This window comes from Crinia signifera, chromosome 2 (genome assembly GCF_055691185.1).
Source record: "Crinia signifera chromosome 2, ASM5569118v1, whole genome shotgun sequence".
Taxonomy (NCBI): Eukaryota; Metazoa; Chordata; class Amphibia; order Anura; family Myobatrachidae; genus Crinia; species Crinia signifera.
Window position 1 is genome coordinate 348,818,126 of NC_139218.1, and position 20,602 is coordinate 348,838,727.

A 20,602-nucleotide genomic window follows, 5' to 3' on the forward strand; every position below is an offset into this window, starting at 1 on the left:
ATGACACTCAGACTTGTATAATTAGGTGAACATTTATTAGAAAGTGCAAATGTAAATGCAGTGATAACCTCACTATAAGCTCCAGTAAGGATGTATAAATGATACAATTTGATGGGCGGGGATTGAGGTTTGTTTGGACCTATGGGACTGCAAACAAACATCAGTAGGTACGGCTTTACCATAAGTGCAGGGTGACCACATCACTCCTAGTTGAATTTCCATTGAGTCACATGATTGAACTGTAATCAGAAGAATTATAAAATGGAATTCTGCATACAATATATTAGCTGTAAAATACTAAGGATTGTTGAGGACAACTGTATTTGAGCATATAAAGCTGTCATGGCAGTCAATGAATGGGACTCACTGTAGCTGAAAGCCATATTCCTTCTGAACACAATGGACAGTCGGCTCACTGAGGAGGTAGTTATTGTTTGAGTAAACGCTAGCATTTTGTTTTTTTTTGTAAAAAAAGCTTAGTATCTATAGTATGAACACATTATACAAATGTATTAAGCACCAATATAGTACACAGAGGCCTTTAGCCATCAAGAAGCTATAGCCTTGTATATGCAATTATCTGTGTCAGCCACAACAATACACCAGTGTTGGAGAGCTAGAGCAGGCATGGTCAACCTATGGCCCTTAGACTGTTTTACAAACTACAAGTCCCAGGATTTCTTGCTTTTAGGGAAGGTTAAAACTCTGGCAAGGCATCCTGGGATTTGTAGTTTCTTTAACAGCTGGAGAACCACAGGTTGACCGGGCCTAGCTTAGAGTACTATCCTATTAGCAAGGGAGACACCAGCTAAACTTAAAATAGTGGTTGAGTCTTGGGGCCAAGTTCACATTCAGAAGAACAAATATCTAATATAGACAGTGGTGGTCCACTATCAGACATTTGCAAAATATCAATGTTTAAGTCATCAGTCTTGAATGTCAATAAACATAACACAATAGAAGGGATTTGTATATAAACAGGAATAGAACTCGTTGGTATAAATGAAACAATTTTAGTATACACATTATTCTGTATACAGTTATTTATAATCTTGTCTGCGATGACCATCAGAGAACCCAACTTCACAGCACTAAAGGCCAGAAGCTGTCGCACCAGCATGGGAAGAGTTGGGTGATTTAGGCTGCTGGTGAAAACCTTTGAAACATGTCCTGCAAAATTTGTAGCAGTTTGTCTTCATCCCCAGGGGAGGAGTGTGTGCTCGCCAGGGGCAAGTGGGTAGAAACAGGTTTCCGGTCTACAGGGGAACACACAAAAAAAAAAAAAAAAAAAAAAAAAATTTTTTAAATGGATTAGTCTGAAGCAAAGTTATACAACTGGTTATATTTGTCTAATGAGGTATAATTCTGTCTGTTAGGCATAGCAGTACAACCGCACAGCTACAGTAGTTGCATCTGCCAGAGGTATAATGCCAAGGTCATTAAAAGGGTGATCAAATCACATTTTATTTGTCACATACAGAATCACACATAGTACAATATGTAGTGAAATGCTTATTCTGCAACGGTCCCCAATAAAAATCAGATGCTCTGCATTATTAGGTGATCAGTCACAGCACTGTCTTCTTCAAGTAATCATCCAGGCATTATAAAAGCAATACACACCAGGAAAAACATGGAGCAAACAAAAAGGCACATAGAAATGGCCCTAAAATCGCCCAGGTTGTAAGTGTTTTGACTAGATCGCTTAGAAATTATGTGCACCTAGCGTGTATATTCCCCAGTGATGCGCGGTCACGTGCGTCGCTATCGCCCGACTAGATCTTGATTGCATGCAGTCAAAATCTAGTCCTCACCAGAGAACACTGGATCGCTCAGCACACATTGCTGGTGTACCACTGGTGTGCAGCGATGTGTGCCGAGCGATCCGTGCATAAGAATGTCACTGAGCTCCCTGCACCCGTTGCCCCATGTGTACAGGGTTTAAGGCTCTACTGTAAAAAAGTAGACTACAAAGTGACATGGTGGCATCTCTTGGTGTGTTCATACAGTAATACCTATGCAATCTAGTTCAAAACGCATGGAGTTTATCGCTCTGTGTATGGACGGCATCATTTTCTGCCCCACCTGCATTGCAGCATAGTTTGGCCCATTTTGAGAACAAATCTGTCCCACGATCAGGTCTGAAGGCCCAATAGAACATCTGTCTATGGGCCTTATTCTAGTTCACTCTCAGAGGCAAATTCCTTCTCAAATGGACAAAACCATATGCACTGCAGATGTAACATGTGCAGAGAGAATTAGATTTGGGTGAGTTATTTTGTTTCTGTGCAGGGAAACTACTGGCTGCTTTATTTTTACACTGCAATATAGCTCTCACTTTGAAGTAAAAACCCACCCAAATCTAATTCTCTCTGCACATGTGTGAACCAGAATAAGGCCCTATATCTTGTTGGTACCGCCCAAAAAGCAGTTTTTTGCTAAACCTGTGTTACTCTATGGTAATATGTAGTTACAATGTTGACAATCATAAGGGGGGGGAGCAGTATATGGAACCAGACATTCCGACCATCTAGTACTGCGATGTAAAACAACATAACAGCCTCAGCTTTGTAACTTTAAACTTAAGGCTTTACCATCATTTAATCTTATCAGGCCGCCAGAATTACGATTAGCACACCATGAATGTGCTTGTCTACATTCTGACAATCAGCCATACAGATCACTTACTATGGCTACATACCAAAAGGTGAACACTTTCCTACATAGATCAGGAGATGGCGGCCGGTAGACACCCAGCCATTTACAGAAGGCGTACCGCTATTCCTCTGGATTCTGTATTTGTCAACCAATGGTCTCCATTACAGCTCCAAGAAGTAAAGAGTTTGTACCTTGGAAGAAGAGGCCACTTGGGAGCTTTGTTGCAGCAGAGGACACCGCCAGCCAAACCACCGTGTCCGCTCCTTGTTCTTCAGTGCGTAACCGGTTCTTCATTTTCTCATAAAAGTCTGGCATGGATGACCGGACCGCTTATTAATGCCAAGAAAAAGTATTAGTGACATGACACAAATTTGTAAGGTTTCCTTGCGATGTTTATCAGTATGGCGATCGGATATCCCTTATTCTATGTACAACTGCAGCGCACACACTCGAGCAGAAAGTATTCATGGTCTTACTCTGGTGATAATTAATGGACCAGATTCTGATTTGTAAAGTTTAAAGACACTTCCACGTAATAAAATACAGCGCCGTTAATGCTATTCAGATACACAAGGGTGTATGTAGTCTATTTATTATAATGGCGCTTTATGGCAACAGCTGATTGGTGCCTTAGACAACTAGAATTTCCTTACTGGGAAACATGATTCAGTCACATTCATCATACGCTCTATAATTGTATCACGGCTTTAGAATCTTGCCGCTTCCTGACGGTCATAATTACAAATGCAGATGTATCCGCAAGAATAGGAGTATCAAGGCTAGAGTTAGGCAATAGGGAGGGGAAGGTTAGGGCTAGGCTTTGAATACTAACAGGGATGTGTCCACATTGTGACTGTCAGGATCCTGACCATCTGCATTCATATCCAACCCTCCTAGAAGTAGATTTGCACTCTAACACAGCGGCTTCACACTAACCGAGACATAACCAGAAAAACATTAGTCTAAGATTGTTTAGACAACTTACAGTGTACGCACCACTCATATTACCACCAATAATACTATATAGATCAACTCTGCATCAGGTTTACCTGGCGTGTCGGCCCAGCCGGGGTGCATTACTGAAAAATGGATTTTGGGGTGTGATTTTGCCCAATGTTCAGTCAGTATTACTTGCTGTCTCTGAATAAAAAATAAATATTAAATTATAGAATACATACAATCTTAGGAGTACAAAACTAAAAATGTAAAAAAAAGAGTATTAGTGAAGTAAATCTACACACATAAAGTTGGCCAATGCCGTTGTTTAAGACAGAACAGTTGACAAATGAATGTATACAATTTCCTTTAAGGCGCGACAAATCCAACAACATTCAATTAGAGGCTGACATAGAACGTTATATAATCTAGTCACCCAACAACTGGTATACAATGAATGTATACAATTTCCTATAAGGCGCGACAAATCCAACAACATTCAATTAGAGGCTGACATAGAACGTTATATAATCTAGTCACCCAACAACTGGTAACTTCCGTCAGATGACAAACCAATCTGACCCAGTAATCTGGTCACTGAACCTCAGGGATCTCTGTACGAACTACATGTTTGTAGCCAAAATGGCCACAGTCTGGTAACCTGGACGCAAACTAATCAGGTGATACTATATTGTACGCCAGTTGATTTTCTCCATTGTGCTGTATACAGTACTAGCAGAGAACGTACAGAGGTGTCCTGCTAGATCTGTGCTGCAGTTGTGTTAAGCAGCCCATCTAGTCCTGACTAATACCCAGCGTCTTTTTTATGCAACTTTGTCCATTAAAATGTTTTTTGTTCACATGGATAAGAGAATAGGATGCACAAGCAACTTCTGACTAAATTGATATGCAGAATGCCTTTTAGTGTTTGACTATCAGCAGACAAAACAATAGGTTTAGGTACGCTCCCACAAGTCGTTGTCAGCCTCTGCCATCTGTACATTCGGTCAAATCCAGACAGACAATGACAGCATGCTCCTTTAATGTGGATGTACTATATCATTTGCTCAGGGAGTTCCATCCAACGCATTTGAAATCGTTAATGCTTGACATTAGCAGAGCTGCCGGGTAACTGCCAGCATACTGCCGCCAGGCATCTAGCAACACAAGTCATATGGAGGATACATCTGTATATAAATGTGAAAACAATTCAGGTGTACAGTAGCATTCGAGTCCATATTAGACAGATGTGTGTGGGTGTGTGGTTAAGAACACTTCATGGATAGAAAGAACAGACCTTGTTCTGTGCATAGACCATTGTCCCATCAAATGTGCCTTTCTCAAATTGAAGGTCCGTCACATCTAGCTTCTGTACCAGCATCCCGCCTGAGGAGACCATTACCTGTAATGTGCGAATAATTAGTGACACAATCACCACACTCCAGGCAAGAAAGCTCCGAGCAAACGCTAGTAATCATGACACACACACACACACACACACACACACACACACACACACACTGGGCAAGTAAGTGACTGCATTCATCATACTCTGAGGAGACCCAACTGTCATCACAACGGTGGCATTGGGAAAGGAACGCATCAGCAGCTGTACACAAGCAGCTGCCACATACAATGGGGGGGTACTTAATGCTGCCAGCGAGGGGGTTTCTGAGTGGCTTGTTTTTGGCGAGGGGGGGGGCAGGGCAGATCCAAAGCAACCAATGGGATTCTACTGATCATTTTAAAGAATGTAGTAGATAAATGACAGCTAGGAGCTTATTTGTTGCACTAGATATGGCCTACTAAAGGGTATGACACACCTATCATGCAGGTTTATTCATTGTGTCCCCACACTCCCGAAAGCCAAGAACCTGTGAAGGAACAGGGGACTTACCACTCTGGCGTCATCTTCTTTTTCCAAGGCAGGTAGCAGAGCACTTGTTAAAATGTATGTACCTAAGGCCAACAACAGAGAGGTTACTAAGCACATGTGGGGTCTGGCTATAATCCACCAGCACCCATCTAATGTGGTTTATTACATACTACACACAATCTGTCTCAGAAACTCCAGGTACATGAATATTCTCCACTAAGTCAGATAAGTACAGAATTAACTGAAGTGTACATACTAATCAATTATGCAAATTACTAACAATGGGGCAGGTGTATTAAGCCATAACAAGAGATAAATGCAAGGGTGATAGAGATAACCGTCCAGCCAATCACATCCTAACTGCCATGTTACAGGATGGGTTTGAAAAAAAAAAGTCAGAAAGGAGCAGATTGGCTGGACGTTTATCTCTCTTTGGGCAGTATCAAATGAGAAATATCGCCGCGTGCAGCGAATCCGGTTTAGGATTCGCTGCACACTCGCTGTGTTCCGGAGGGCTGACTGCCACTCGCTCTCTCCGTATACAATGTCGGAGGGGCGAGTAGCCCCTCGCGGCGAATCTTAACCCCTGCAGCGGACGAGCGTCCACGGCAGGGAGCCGTGGCAGGCAGGGAGATTAAAGTGTGGGGGGGGGGGGGGGGGAGGTGGGCTCCCCGGGACCCAGGCAGCACAAGCTGCCCCCCCCAGAGCCAGCAGGGGACCGGGTATATTCACTGCTCCCGATCGTGCATATGTAATGATCGGGTGCAGTGAATATATGAATATCTAATGAGCGGCTCGGCTCCCGGCCCCCTGCTGGCTGCTCTGTGTAAAAAAATAAAAAATAAAAAATTTTTAAAATTAAAATATATTTTCATGTGCTATAAGCACATGAATAAAAACAACATGCCCCTTCACAGAATAAAATTCCTGATTTTTTTACACCAAAATTAAAACAAAAAAAACTTTTATTTTAAAAGTTCACATTCCACTTCTCCATGAAAAGATGGAGAATTGCTACATGGAGAGACACGGCGAAAATCACTTAGAAAGACGGCGAGAAGTGCACATTGAATAGGGTTGCTCACTTTTTGAGAGCAAATGTTTCCGCCCAACGCGAAAAAAAGCACAAACCCGCCATAAAACACGGCAAATTTTTCTCATTGAATACTGCCCTTTATCACCCTTGTATCATTTTTAAGGTTTCACGCAGATGCACTTCAGAAGGGGCTGACCAGCAGGAGTATTCAGGATGTGGATCCATAAAGAAGCACACAAGTCTAGTCCTCCAGGAGCCCCCATGATAATATAACATATTCATCATGTAATTAAAAAGGTTCAAAAACACAATTTGGATTTTTAACAAAACCACTGAACTGACTGCGCCGAGAAGAACCCGTGGGAGCCGCAGGTTATGTTGTGGGGTTGCCCACTCAGTGTCAGGCTGTTCATTAGACTGATCAGAATGACAATAATGTACTAAAACCGCAGCATCCAGCACATCGTCCTCTACAGAGCGCTCAGCAATGAGAACAATAGCTTCCTCTCATCTGCCAGCTAACCCAGTGGCACTTATCAGGGAAACAAAGACTTGCATTTAGCAGCAGTCACTGTTCATGCAATGAAATCTTCTTTCCTGTAACGGGCTGCCAGCATGGAGGACAAACTGAGTTAGTATTTTCCCGTCAGCAGCAGGCCAAGAACCAGGGGTGGGGTGGGACACTGTGGCATATGCTCGCTCCGTCAGTCCTGTACAGGGACTATAAATGGGGCAGAAGGCCACCTATTAGATACAGAACTGATGTACACTGTAGTGCAGGGTAATAATTTGCTCTCATCCATTACCAGATATTCATTCCGACCAACCAGATAATTGTATAGTGTATGCCAAGGCATACCGTTGCCAGTCCCTGACTAAGCAAAGTGCTTATACAGAGATTCTGCAATAGAACATCATTATTGTGCACGGTGTGTGGGTATGAGACCTATTCGTGCCGGAGATTGGCATGGTATCATTATTAATATTATTATTCCTAGCTTAAAATACCACTGCCAGCATTCTGACTGGCAAACTTCACAATGGTGACATTATGTCAGTGTCCACAATCTGGATGTCGACAGCATAAAAAAAATTTGACTGCAGCTCCCTCTGAAATAGCACGGCCTCCAGGGTCAGGATGAAACAAATCTAGGAAATACAAGAAACAGAGGGGCGCTCCATGGTGCATGTAAAAGATATTTAATGAATTAATTAAATATCTTTTACATGCACCATGGAGCACCCCTCTGTTATATATATATATATATTTTTTTTTCTTCAGAAACTTGTCAGAAAACACATAATTCACCCAGAACATTTGTTGCAAAGTTCTTCTCTATGCCGTCTTCTGTTAATTCTCGTTTGTTCACCATACACCCAGCATTGTTTATCTACAGATAGAGAGAAAACAAAAAGTAACTTACCAGAGGAAGGGAAGGTGTGACCCATCTCTGTACTGTATGTATACTTACTTGACCGCTGTTGGGATTACCTCCATCGGGATGCTAACATCTGACCGCCATCATCTCCAGTGTCAGTCAACTTGCACTACGGGCCACATACAACACCCAGACTTGTGGTATTCCCACTACTGTATTATATGATGGTACTAGGTGATTCATCGCACCCTACGGGCGCTGTTCACACCGTCGTAAGGGGCTGCGCCCCCTTAATTTGTGAACGTTTGTATTGTGAGAAATATGGTTAGAATTGTATGAAAGATTTCCTGTATTGCAACTTGAGTTATAGGTGAAGGGTAGTGATAGGGGTGTGTGGGCATAAGGGGGACTAAAGAGGAGGGTGGAGGACACTGTGCAGCTTCTGCCAGCGAGTGAGGGCCCAGCGTGGCAGCACAGGAGTACAGGATGGTGCCCCTGAGTCAGTGTCTCCTCCTACTGGGTGGGAGTTAGGATGCATGAGAGCAGGAGGCTGGGTGGTAAAGCATGATAGGAGAATGTGGGCAACACAGGGTGAGCGGGTCCCCACTGGCGGAAGTTACGGGGCAGGAGAACAGGAGGCAGGGCAGCGATAGAGGTGTGTGGGCATGAGGGGTAGTAAAGGTTTTTGGCTGTTGCAGAGTAGGGATGGGCATTGGTGCAGACGCCATCGATGGTTGGCATTGATGGTGATTTTGCACCCGGTCATCGATAGTAGTAACATATTACTTGGATAATCATCGATTGTTGTAGCTATCGATGGTCATCCATTATATCTGACTGAATAGGCCTTGGGTCAATCAGAACTCGTGGCGGGACTTCCGGGTGTGTGTGTGTGTGTGTGGGGGGGGGGGGGGGGGGAGGGGGCGGCGGAGCTATGCTCTGTGTCCCGGTACCTTAAAAAAATTTGAAACTTGATCGGTTCGCCTTTGCCATTGATGTAGGGAAGCCATCTGGTCCTCTCACATCAATGGCAAAAGTATTCAACATTGGCCATAAACCATCAATGATTTGAAATCATTGATGGTCGATGGGCATCCCTAGAACTGGAAGAGGGTGGGGGACAGTATGCAGCTCCCTGCAGTGTGTGAGCGTCTCCTCCCACTGGGAGGGAGTGAGGGTACATGAGAGTAGGAGGCTGTATAATAGTGGTATGCGGGCAAGACATTGATAAAAGTTGTGGTGCTGGTGCAGAGGACCGTGGGGACACTTCTGGCAGTGGGGGAACCTGCAGCACGGCAGCTAGGGACGTATTTCCCACCTAGGGGTGACACCTGCTTGTGGCGGTACAGGATCCCCCATTCTCACGGGGGGTAGGTGAAATGCAGGAGCAGGGTCGAGGGGGTCCGTTGGGGGGGGGGGGGGGGGGAATGCCGGAAGGGGGTCAGGGGGATCTGCAAATTGCGGGATGGGGGGGGGGTTTGGGATCTGCGATTAGCTGGAGGGGGTGGGGTTATGCAAATCATGGGTGGGGCTTGAATCGCGGGAAGGGGGGGGTCGCAAATTGCGGGAGGGGCAGTTGTGGGGGTCCGTGAATCGCGGGAGGGGGCGCGTGGGGTCATGAATCATGGGGGGGGGGGTTGTCGCAAATCACGGGAGGGGGGCATGAATCGTGGGGGGGGGGGGGGGGGGGTCCACGAATCGCGGGAGGGGGGTTCTGTAAATCGCGGGGAGGGGCGCGAATCGCATGAGGGGGGGTGCCGTGAATCGCGGGAGGGGGCTTGGGTCCGCAAATCGCTGGAGGTGATGCCAAGGGGATGGGGGTGAGTAGAACACTTGTCTTTTCCCTAGGGGGGGTTTGTGTATAACACTGGGCGGGAACGTTATACACATAAAACACTGGTTTTTTCCCTAGAGGGGCGGGTTTGTGTATCCCGCTGGGCGGGAACATTATATACACAGGGGATGAGTGACAGATCTGGCTAAATATATAAGAGATTGCACTAGGATCCAGCACTTACTGCAGAGCTATATACTGAGTAAGAGTATATGAGTACAGTTATACCATGGATGGATAGAAACTCACCAATACATTTAGCTTGTGTTCAGTCTTAAACTTCTGAGCAAAGTCAAAGATTTCTTTTGGATTAGACATATCCAGTAAGTGTATCAAAACACTCTGGTAAAAAAATAAAAACACAAATCAGAAATTTCTGACACCTCTCTGTACATTAGAATACAAATATGTAAAGATCATGACAAACATATAATAATATTAGGCTGGTGAAGTGCATTTCAAATACAGACTTCCCTCCATTAGAAGAGTTCTGGGCCACAAGACTCTGGTCACACTTATACCCCTTTTTCAATTGCAAGCCAGGTCGCACCTGGGATTTTGTACTCTGGTGCGACACAGCCTGCAAACTAGGGTGGCCAATCCCGGGATCGGGGGGGGGATCCCGGGATTTGGCCCCAAAATGTCCAGGATTTCAATCCTGGGATTGGAGTATTCAATCCCGGGATTAGACTGCGCATACGCAGTCTAATGCCGGGCAGCTTCTGAGCACCCGCTCAGAAGCTGCCCGGCTGTTCCCGACCCGGCATGCGGTCTGCGCAGCGTGACCTCTGACCATCATGCTGCGCAGGCCGCAGCGTCCTGCTACAGATCCCCTCCTGACCAGCTAGTGCTGCCGATACCTGCCCAGAGGCACCAAGCAAGCACCACGGCAGAGCTGCTGTCTGCCCCGCATCCGCCTATGTAAGTAAATCTGCGGGGAGGCACCAGGCACCCCCCGCAGCACTGCCCTGCTCCCTGCTGCCCATGTAGGGGTTGACAGGGCGTGTTTTTCTTTTAGGGATGCCAATCCCGGGATTGAGCATTTTTCCAATCCCGGAATCCTACTGCTAACCCTTTTCCACTTGCGCACCGACATGGCATAAAGCCGAGCGGGTGACGTCATCGGGAGGCGGGCCCGGAGCGGTGCTGGGAGAGGAGACCATCTCCCAGTGGTGGCTTCTGTACGGCAGTGAACGGGACCCGGTTCAAATCGACCTGGATTACCCGTTTCCACTGCCCCTGGACACGGGAGCATCCCGGGTCCTGACCACTAGCACAAAATCCAGGTCGATGTGCGTCCCCGCGATCGGCCCGGGTTATTTTTGCTAGTGGAATAGGGTTATTATACATACAGTGTCCTCACCTCACTCCCACTAGTGGTGATAATGTCTTTTTTCGCTTCTTCAGCCCGGTCTTTATTTCTGCACACTAGATGAACAATACCACCTAAAATAATCCAAATCATTCAATCAATTGGTGTAGTGCAACTCATTCTCTCCAAAGTAATAATCAAAATAAACAGTCACAATTTTTGCAAAAAAAATAAAAAAAATTAAATGTACTAAGGCTTGGAGAGTAATACAGAAAAGAGAGCCAACAGCTCCTAACTGCCACATTAAAGGCTGTATTTGAAATATGACAGAAACTGATTGGTTGGTAGTTTCTCTCCACTTTATCTCTCTGCCTCTTAAGGTGCATACATACTATATTGGCTGTTCAATTGAACAGCTGACATTCAATAGAACATTAGCCAATGTGTACCAGAACTATATCTGAACAGCAACAACCTTGGCGGTACTTTGTGCACGGTTGATCTGCTGACCGCCCATACACCCGCATAGGAGCATTCAGTGATTGACAGCTCAACTGGGAGGGCGCATGTGAGGGTGCGCACCCAGTTGTGACGTTAGACAGAACGGATCAGACAGTGTGTATGCGAGATCCTGTTCCCCGATCCGACGAGAGAGAAAAAAAATTGACCAATGCAGATATGTGAATGAATTGCAAAACTTTTGCCATCTGCTATCCTGTCACACATCAATACGCAATTCATGAACCATCATCCCATACACACGGGATGATTGGTGCAGGGAGGCTGAGCGACATGCTTAAGCACACATTGTGATACACTCTGTAGGGGCGCACACCGGCATTGCAAGCTGTATACACATGTTGCGATATGTACTAGGCTTTCTGATGATATGAACTATACAGTCCATATTGCACCATGCGTTTTTCCCCATTAAAGGACATCCGCAGTGATTACTTGTCCCCACTAATGACTGATCTTGTTACTATCAATCACAAACTAAGTAGTGGGAGCTGATCTCTCAGCTTTGAGAAGCGGCCTGCATTCTCCCAGCTTGCGGGTTCTCATTTCTAGCACAACTACAGAGGTTGCAGCCCTCTATAGCGCACACTGGTGAAGGGCAACAAGAATGGAGGGATCAGCCCCTGCTCTGCCTTACCACGAGTGGCTGTCTCTCCCAAGACAACACATGGGCTTAATTTTGCACCAGTGTAGTAGTAGTGCGAGATGGACAGCAATAACAAAGCACAAAACGGACCCAGGTATGAGGTTGCGCAGGAATTCTCCTTTCCCTGTATATATGTTTATCGAGGGTGTTTTGTATAGAAATTCCAGCAGCAACCTCATCTAGAAACCACTAACTCAGCACAGTCTTAAATTCTACGTTAATTGCCTCATGCGTAACCTACATGTCAGTGCCCATAACCTTACCCTTCTTAGCTATTGCCAGAGCAGCTGCTTTGCCAATGCCACTGTTTCCTCCAGTGATCATATAGGATTTCCCAGTAACATCAACTTGCAAATCCTCAGCAACAAAGTGTTTGGCTGCAGCCTCATATCCACCTCTATAACAAAGACAATTACAGAATAAATCGATCAATTATTCCATATAACATTCATATAGGACCACAAGATAGTTGATTAGCTCCTCAAACATACGGACATATTTCTTTGTACTGTTATTTTAGATGTGGTTTTATTATGCACCATCCAAGCAAAAAGTTGCCAATTCTTTTCAAAAGCTATTGCAAATGACATAACAGTCCATAGCTGCTGGCCTCCGAGTCCACAAACAAGGAGGTTGGCCTTCGGTTCTTTAAGTGTGGTTAGTCACATGTGTTTCAGATAAATACGAGTTATTCATTAAAAAGAAAAATTACCATTTTAGTACATAAAGTGGTTGTTATGACTTTAGAACGATCTTTGATTTAAAGATAACAAGTTATAACCAGTAGTACTTACCCTGACGATGTAGCTTTTGTGCGCACGTCTATAGAACAGGCCTCTCCAGCTGTTGGGAAACTACAACTCCCTGCATACCCTCCCACCAATCAGCTGGTGAAGCATGCTGGGACTTCCACAACAGTAGAGAGCCAAAGTCTGGCAAGGCCTGCTGTACAGTAATTGACTAGCCCTCTCATGGTCATAGCATCATCAAATTAGGGGGCTATGGAAAGAGCAGACAGTATATCCTGTACTAATGATTTATAACCCAGTTCCAAGGCTAAACAGGGAGTGCCTGATATACTCTTAATATCAAACCCACTTGTTTTCGGTTTTGTTTTTAAAGTACTGTTTGGTCACGGGGCAGTCATATTGTAGAGTTCATTATTGCTCAGCTTCCAGGGGTGAATACTACCATAGTGGTGTACGTTGCATTTCCAGTGTGTTTGAAGGTAAAAGATAGGGCTGAGGCACTGGTCTAGCACAGAAATATCCAAGCACGCTCATGCTGAAGCAAACAACAATAATGCTGTGTACACACGGGGGAGATATATTGCTAGCAATATATTGCTTGCAATATATTGCTGAGTAATATATTGCTCAGTGTACTTGCAATATATCTCCGCAATATATTTCTCAGCAATATATTGCTCAGTTTCCAGTTTTTCAGAGGGACCAGCAATTTTCCCTGAAAATTGCTAGCAATTTTGACTAGATTTTTTTTACCCTCTATTTAAATTCATTTATGATTGACATGGGTTGTGGGAAGTCCTTCTGGAAGGGAATAAAAGTGTATATGGTGTATATACAGATGTAGCAGGGGTCATCTTTGTAGGGGCAGGATAATCTAGCGGCAGCAGCCGCTAGTGCCCCACTCCTGCCAGGGGTGTGGGGGCACAAGACGGCCGTGCGGCCCCTGCCACCCCGACACCAATGCCCCCTTCATTTATATTGAGCCCACATACTATTGGTGTGGGGCAGCATGGTAATGCTCATGCTGCCCACCGATGGTGCAAATCACCATCGATGGGCAGCATGAACATAATCATGCTGCCCGACACCAATGCCCCCTTCATTTTTTTTCATGTCACATACTATTGGTGTGGGGCAGCATGGTAATGCTCATGCTGCCCACCGATGGTGCAAATCACCATCGATGGGCAGCATGAACATAATCATGCTGCCCGACACCAATGCCCCCTTCATTTTTTTTCATGTCACATACTATTGGTGTGGGGCAGCATGGTAATGCTCATGCTGCCCACCGATGGTGCAAATCACCATCGATGGGCAGCATGAACATAATCATGCTGCCCAACACCAATGCCCTCTAAAGACAGCCTATGCACTGACTAGTGCGGCTGTGGGGCGCGATGGAGGTGTTGGTGCTGGCACAGTGGGGGGGAGTTTTGCGCAGCAGCTTCTGTGCTGTATGCGCGGGCAGGGACGGAGGAGGAAGCAGGGGGAGGCCGTGTATGTCACGCTGTGACAGGGAGGGTGGGCGGGTCCCGGCCAGCGTGTCACTCTGACAGGGAGGGTGGGCGGGTCCCGGCCGGCGTGTCACACTGTGACAGGGCGTGTGGGCGGGTCCACAGGTCCCGGCCGGCGCTGGACATAGTAGGTGTCGCTTGTCGCTGGTGCACAGTGCTTTGTGCACCAGCGACCTGCAATTTTGTGCAGAATCTGAGGAGCAAGCTCCTGCGACCAGCGACCATGAAGCGCTGGCCGCGGGAGCGCGCTCCCAGCCATTTATCGCTGGCTGCACATGAAATCACTGGCAATATGGTCACTGAGCGACCATTTTGCCAGCGATTTCATGACTAATTGCAGCAGTGTGTACGCACCTTAAGAGGTTTCATCTTGGAGTATGTTGTGGGGAAGTGTTGGTTATGTAATAATGTGTGGCAAATTTGAAAGAGGAGCAATACATGTTGGCACAATGTGAATAAGAAACAGTACAGGGTTGGCATGAATGAAAGACACTATTGTGTGATACATTAATAACAGGCACTACTGTGAGGCGGAACGTGTACAAAGTCAAAGGGTACTATGTGATGCACTGTGAATAACGGGCACTAATATGAGGAGTAATGTGTACTACTATGTGACGCAACATGAATAAGGTATGCTACTGTGTGACAATTTGAATAAGTGACAGTATTGTGCATAGTAATTTTATTTACGGTTTCTTATAAAGCGCAGCATATACTGTTGTGCTTTACAATTGTAGACAAGATAGAACAAACTGGGAAAAAATACAGACTTGGAGGTAGGAGGGCCCTGCTGCAAGCTTACAATCTATAGCAGGGCTGGGCAATTGCAGCCCTCCAGATGTTGAGGAACTACACATCCCAGCATGCCTTGCATCAGTTTCAGCATGGCCACATAGCAAAGCATCACAAGCATCCTGGGATGTGTAGTTCCTCAACATCTGGAGGGCCGCAATTGCCCAGCCCTGATTTATAGGGAAGTAGGAGGGAAACACAAGGACAGGCACCAGTAATAGCATAGCAGTCCCTCCAAGCTGCAAGTCCAGAAAGAAAGCTATATAATAAAGAAGTGCCTTTGGGGTTTATGTGTGCGGTACCTACATTTGATAGGCTTGCCTGAAGAGGTGAGGGAACACTTTAAAGTTTGGAGGCTAGTAGAGAGTATTATTGTGCATGGAAGGGCATTCCATAGGGTAGGAGCAGCCCGATGAAAGTCCTGTAATAGTGAATGAGAGCTAGTGATCCACGCAGAAGAGAGATGCAGATCTTGTGCAGAGCGGAGTGGTCGAGTTGGGAGATATTTTGAAATAAGTAAAGAGGTGGTGTAGTAATGCTGGTGCAGTATGGTTAATAGCTTTATATGTGAGTAGAGGCATTTTATATTGAATACGGTAGAATATGGGCAACCAATGAAGGGACTGGCATGGATCAACAGACGAATGCGTGAATAAGGTTGCCTAATATATAGTTACATAGTAGGGAAGGCTGAAAAAAGACTTGCGTCCATCTAGTTCAACCTGGTATAGATATCCATTGCTGATTTGGTAGGTTCTGATATTTTACAGACAGATTATATTTCTTATTTGTACCCATGGATGTTTTTCTCCAGTAAATGTTTGTCCAACTTTGCCTTGAACGCATTTAATGAGCCAGCCGTTACCACCTCTCTGGGAAGAGAGTTCCAGAGTTTGACTGTTCTGACCGTAAAGAAATTCTTTCTACTAGCTGAATGAAATCTTTTTTTCTTCTAATCTATACTCATGCCCTCGTGTCCTATATTCCTTTCTAGTAGACAAGAGGGTGTGTGACAGTTCCTTATATTGGCCCTTGATATACTTGTACATGTTGAGCATGTCCCCCCTTAAACATCTCTTTTCCAATGTAAATAGTCCCAAATTGCTTAATCTCTCACCATAGCTTAAATTCTCCATTCCCCTAATAAGCTTTGTTGCTCGCCTTTGGACTTTTTCTAATTCTATGATGTCCTTTTTATAGTGTGGGGCCCAGAACTGCACTCTGTACTCGAGGTGAGGTCTCACCAATGCTTTATACAGTGGCATAATTACCCTTGAGTCCCTAGTTTCCATTCCCCTCTTAATACATGCCAGAATTTTGTTGCCCTTTTTTGTAGCTACATTACAATGGGCACTACATCCCAGTTTGCAGGGATACTACATTCCTTCTGAAGAAACCGCCATCTGTTTGCAGCGGAGAAACGCGTCAAGGAACTTTTCTGGGCACCCACTACCCTGGCTCCCACTTGATACACCCTTTCATCACCCCGAGAGATCGCACAGAAGTGCCAACTATCTCCAGCACACAGCTTAACTACAAGCACCTGCAGTTTCCGGAGCTGGACACGGAGTCATGGTCACCATACACAGGTCAGTGAGGCTTGCTCCCCGCAGTACTACCAACAAAGGCTCGCGTCATACAGCTAGAGCCTGAGCGGGTAGAAGGTATTGTGCCATCAATATCTAAAGGAGACACCGCTGACTAAATAGCGCAATAATCTCTTGGGTGTCTGAAAATTTTACCACTTTCCAACCCAACAGTGGATCCTGTTACTTATATCCTAAAGGGAATAGAAGGACAATTATTCCTTTCACCAACCCTAATTTCCCATACTTTGATGGATACAGAGATCTTTTTTCATTGACTCTTTTTGATACCGGAAGGTCTGGTCCAGATCTATTAATATTAATTTTAAGCAGTCAGGGGATAAGTATTGTACATTGTGTCACTGTTAATTGTTGTGTGATTTTTTTGCCCTTCTATTTATTTTATATTTGGCATGTCAATTATACATGTCCACTGTCTATCATTTTAAATAATAAATTGATATAATTTTTTGCAGATGTGTGGCGCTCTCTTGTATCTTGATTTAGTGAAACGCATAAACCTACTTTCTACAGATTACCCACTATCTTTTTTGGCAATCTCCAGAATTGCCTTTGGGAGCAGCCAAAATTTATATACATAATTTATATACATATTTTAAATTAACATATATCAGTGTATATACTTATATATGCACTGTCTAGTGGGGCAATTACTTAATTATCGCGCCTGATTGTTTTCTTTCCATATTTATCCCAGTTTGCTGTCTATTTGGACTCCTAGATCCTTTTCAAGTATGGAATTACCCAGTTCCTCTCCGCTAAGGTTGTAACTTGCACACTGGTTGTGTCTCCCAAGGTGCATAACCTTACATTTATCTACATTGAACCTCATCTTCCATTTTTTTGCCCACTCATCTAGAATTGCAAGATCATTTTGAAGCAATCACGTTCCCCAAACGTGGCTGGGACTCTTCACCTTTTGGGGAGAGTCCCGGTCCCCTCGAGGGCAACCCCGAGCCGCAAGGCGGAGGGAAGCCTAAGCGGGTCTCTCCAAACCTTCGGGTGCGGAGGACCCACCGCCCAAAACCCTTCCGGGGGTGGAGGAAACGCGGGTCTCTCTGAGCTTCGGCGAAGAGGACCCACCGATCCCTTTTTTCCCTTCCTCGGCCTTATGGTTGAGGGGGGTTAGGGGAACCATGGGGCCTTTCTCCTTTGGGAGAGGGTCCAAACGTTCGTACGGCTGCCCCCTTTGCACGTGTTTAGGCACAGCACTGGTGGTGGTGGGAGCACACCTCGGGCTCCCTGAGTTTCTTCAAACTCATGTGGTGCAGTTTGCATTTGGTGGTACTCTGGTATTGCCTACACCCTTTCCAACAAAAACGCACCTTTTGGGGGGGGGGAGGGGGATGCTCTTGCTGGTACATGGCATCCAAATGAGGATGACTATGGGTGAAGATGCTGGCAGAGTGTTGCTGGGTCAGAGGGCCAGATTCATACCCAATTGCAGGGCTGCTAAAAATTATAGCCCTGCGATCACATAGCCACCGCCCCTTGATAGTGAAACCCTGCCCATGTGCAAGGCTGCAAATGGCATCGTAGCCTTGTGAAAATAGGCAAATCACTCATCGAATGATTGCCCCTGTGTGTGTAGAGGCTGAGTAGCCAGGGACTTACCTGGCTGCTGTGAAGAAACTGGCTGATGGGGCAGCAGCTGATATCAGTGGTCCTCCGTGAAAACAGCTGGGTACACCTGCATTTTTCCTTGGCACTCCCTGAAAACGTCCATCTGCCACCCCCAAACCCCAGCTGCCTTTTAATCTCTCTGCATAGGCCAGCAATGAAAAGCCTACGCTGGCTTTTATCGCAGGAACCTCGCGAATGCCCACTTGCTCGATAATCGTACGGGTCTGAATTGCCAAGTGTACAGGTCTGAATTGGGCCCAGAGGCAGTGCTATAGGGCATCAACCAAAATGCTGCCTAGGGTAGTGGTTCTCAAGCTTGGTCCATAGGACCCCACCCAGTTCACATTTTCCAGGTCACCCGACAGGTGCAGTTATTACTTACTGACAATTTAAAAGAGCCACAGGTGGAGCTAATTATTTCACTTGTGATTTTGTGAGGAGACCTGGAAGCTGCGCACTGCTTGGGGTCCGGAGAACTGAGTTTGAGAACCGGGTCTAGGGCATCAAATTGGTTAGGGCAAATGCTGGCTCTATCTGAGCCAGGAAATCTAGCTTACATAAATTCAAATAAATGTTAACTTAATTGGTTGCCGTTTTAGGTGCTGAATGATAGAAGATCATTACATGGCTATAGAACGGTGCTTAAATATGTATTTGAAGTTCCCTATAACCTATTAATAATAAAAAAAATCCCAGTCAGATTTGAAAAAAAGTGTAAGCCATATATTATTTTACTGCTCACAATTGTAAAAATGTATGTGAACCTAATAGAGCATTAACCCCTTCAGTGGTGTTTTTTTTCTGGGGCAGGACATACCTACCAGGGCAGGTTTTTCCTGCCCCAGAAATACCCACCGCAGATGGGGCATATGTAAGTGACCCCCTGTGTGGTTTAAATTGTCAAATCAGTTGACCAATGCTTTTTAACCCTTTCAGGACCCAGCTTCTTATTCATAATGATGAAATATGTGTCCTATGTCCCTTCGCCAGACTATTTCATGACTAAAATTGCATTGGCACTGGCAAAATACAAAAATTTGTGTCAAGGATATTTGTTTGTACAATAATACATTTAATGATCCTGCTTAATTTAATTGTTTTTAGATCAACATTTTCTGAATAAGAAGCTGGCCGAATAAGAAGCCAACTTCAGCCTCAAGATGGGGATGGTCTCGTGAAGTTTGTCCTCTCAGCAGAAGGAAACAGTAACTGCACTATGTAACAAGATTATATCACACACCACACCCCCTCAGTGTGTTACACAAACTGTATAGTGCACACACTGCTGGATGGAAATACGTCCTATGCCCCTATAGTGTTAGCCCATGAGAGGACTATGACATAGTATTAGCACATAGAATGTTATGACATAATACATAGTCAGGAATATCTCCTCTCATCAATAATGCATATGGCATGAAGAAGTGTCAGCTGCAGGCTCCTACTTCCACAGCCTGGGAACAGCTGGCTGCCCCCCTCCCTTGCACTTACTTGGTATATTCCCGCAGCCCCTTCAGGAACCAGACGGTGTTTCTGTACAGAGACATAGCAGTGCTTCCCCCAGCGCTACAAGCAGCTCTGCATGACCTGCAGCAAGCTGCTTACTCCACATAACCGGGGACACGCCCAGCACCGTGACGTCACCGCCGGCTCCCGCGCTAGGCCCCACCCATAGTTGTGTATGGTTGGTGGGGCCGGGGTGGGAATAGAATAGATTCAATCAGTGTGTTACTGCTGCCTGCTGCAGCGCCGGTGTATAGTACTGGGAGTGGGGACACGTGGTGAGGTCACAGGGAAATGATGCTGAAGTCATGTGCATGTTGCTTTTATTTTGTATTATTTCTCCTTTTTTACAGTTGTTTAGTTACATTCAGACACATTGTGATTGTATTTTATGCTCTTAAGGCCCTTTCACACATAGCGATTATTTTGCATTTTCTAAGCGATTTTGCTTTGCTAAGTCGCTAAGATAATTGTCTACATTGCTGGGTGAAGGAGCCATAGCGATGGAGGTATCCACAGTACGCTATCACTGATAGAAAAAGAATACTCAGCAAGCACAAATGTCGCTTTCGCCAGTGTTCTCCACCGGAGGACACTGGTGCCGACAGCTGT

At 45.3% G+C, this 20,602-nt stretch overlaps 1 protein-coding gene across 1 annotated transcript; it reads right to left on the bottom strand.

Annotated features, from left to right (window-relative positions):
- On the bottom strand, window positions 1–20,143 carry DHRS12 (dehydrogenase/reductase 12). The gene is made up of 10 exons (XM_083169710.1): window positions 19,979–20,143; window positions 12,460–12,593; window positions 11,083–11,165; window positions 9,969–10,061; window positions 7,816–7,897; window positions 5,492–5,553; window positions 4,892–4,996; window positions 3,708–3,798; window positions 2,850–2,987; window positions 1–1,256 (listed from the first exon to the last, which is right to left on the bottom strand). Exons 1-10 carry the CDS (start codon window positions 20,032–20,034, stop codon window positions 1,138–1,140), a joined length of 963 nt encoding a protein of 320 aa, XP_083025836.1. The 5' UTR covers window positions 20,035–20,143; the 3' UTR covers window positions 1–1,137.
- Window positions 20,144–20,602: the final 459 nt, after the last annotated feature.

What these genes read in the sequence shown, in the direction of transcription:
- DHRS12 (XM_083169710.1), bottom strand. Translation starts at nt 20,034, where the DNA reads ATGTCTCTGTACAGAAACACCGTCTGGTTCCTGAAGGGGCTGCGGGAA. An exon ending in CTTTGCAACAAATGTTCTGG is followed by an intron (nt 5,554 to 7,815) that starts GTGAATTATGTG and finishes TGTTGGCCTTAG; the next exon opens with GTACATACATTTTAACAAGT. An exon ending in AAGAAGATGACGCCAGAGTG is followed by an intron (nt 4,997 to 5,491) that starts GTAAGTCCCCTG and finishes CGCACATTACAG; the next exon opens with GTAATGGTCTCCTCAGGCGG.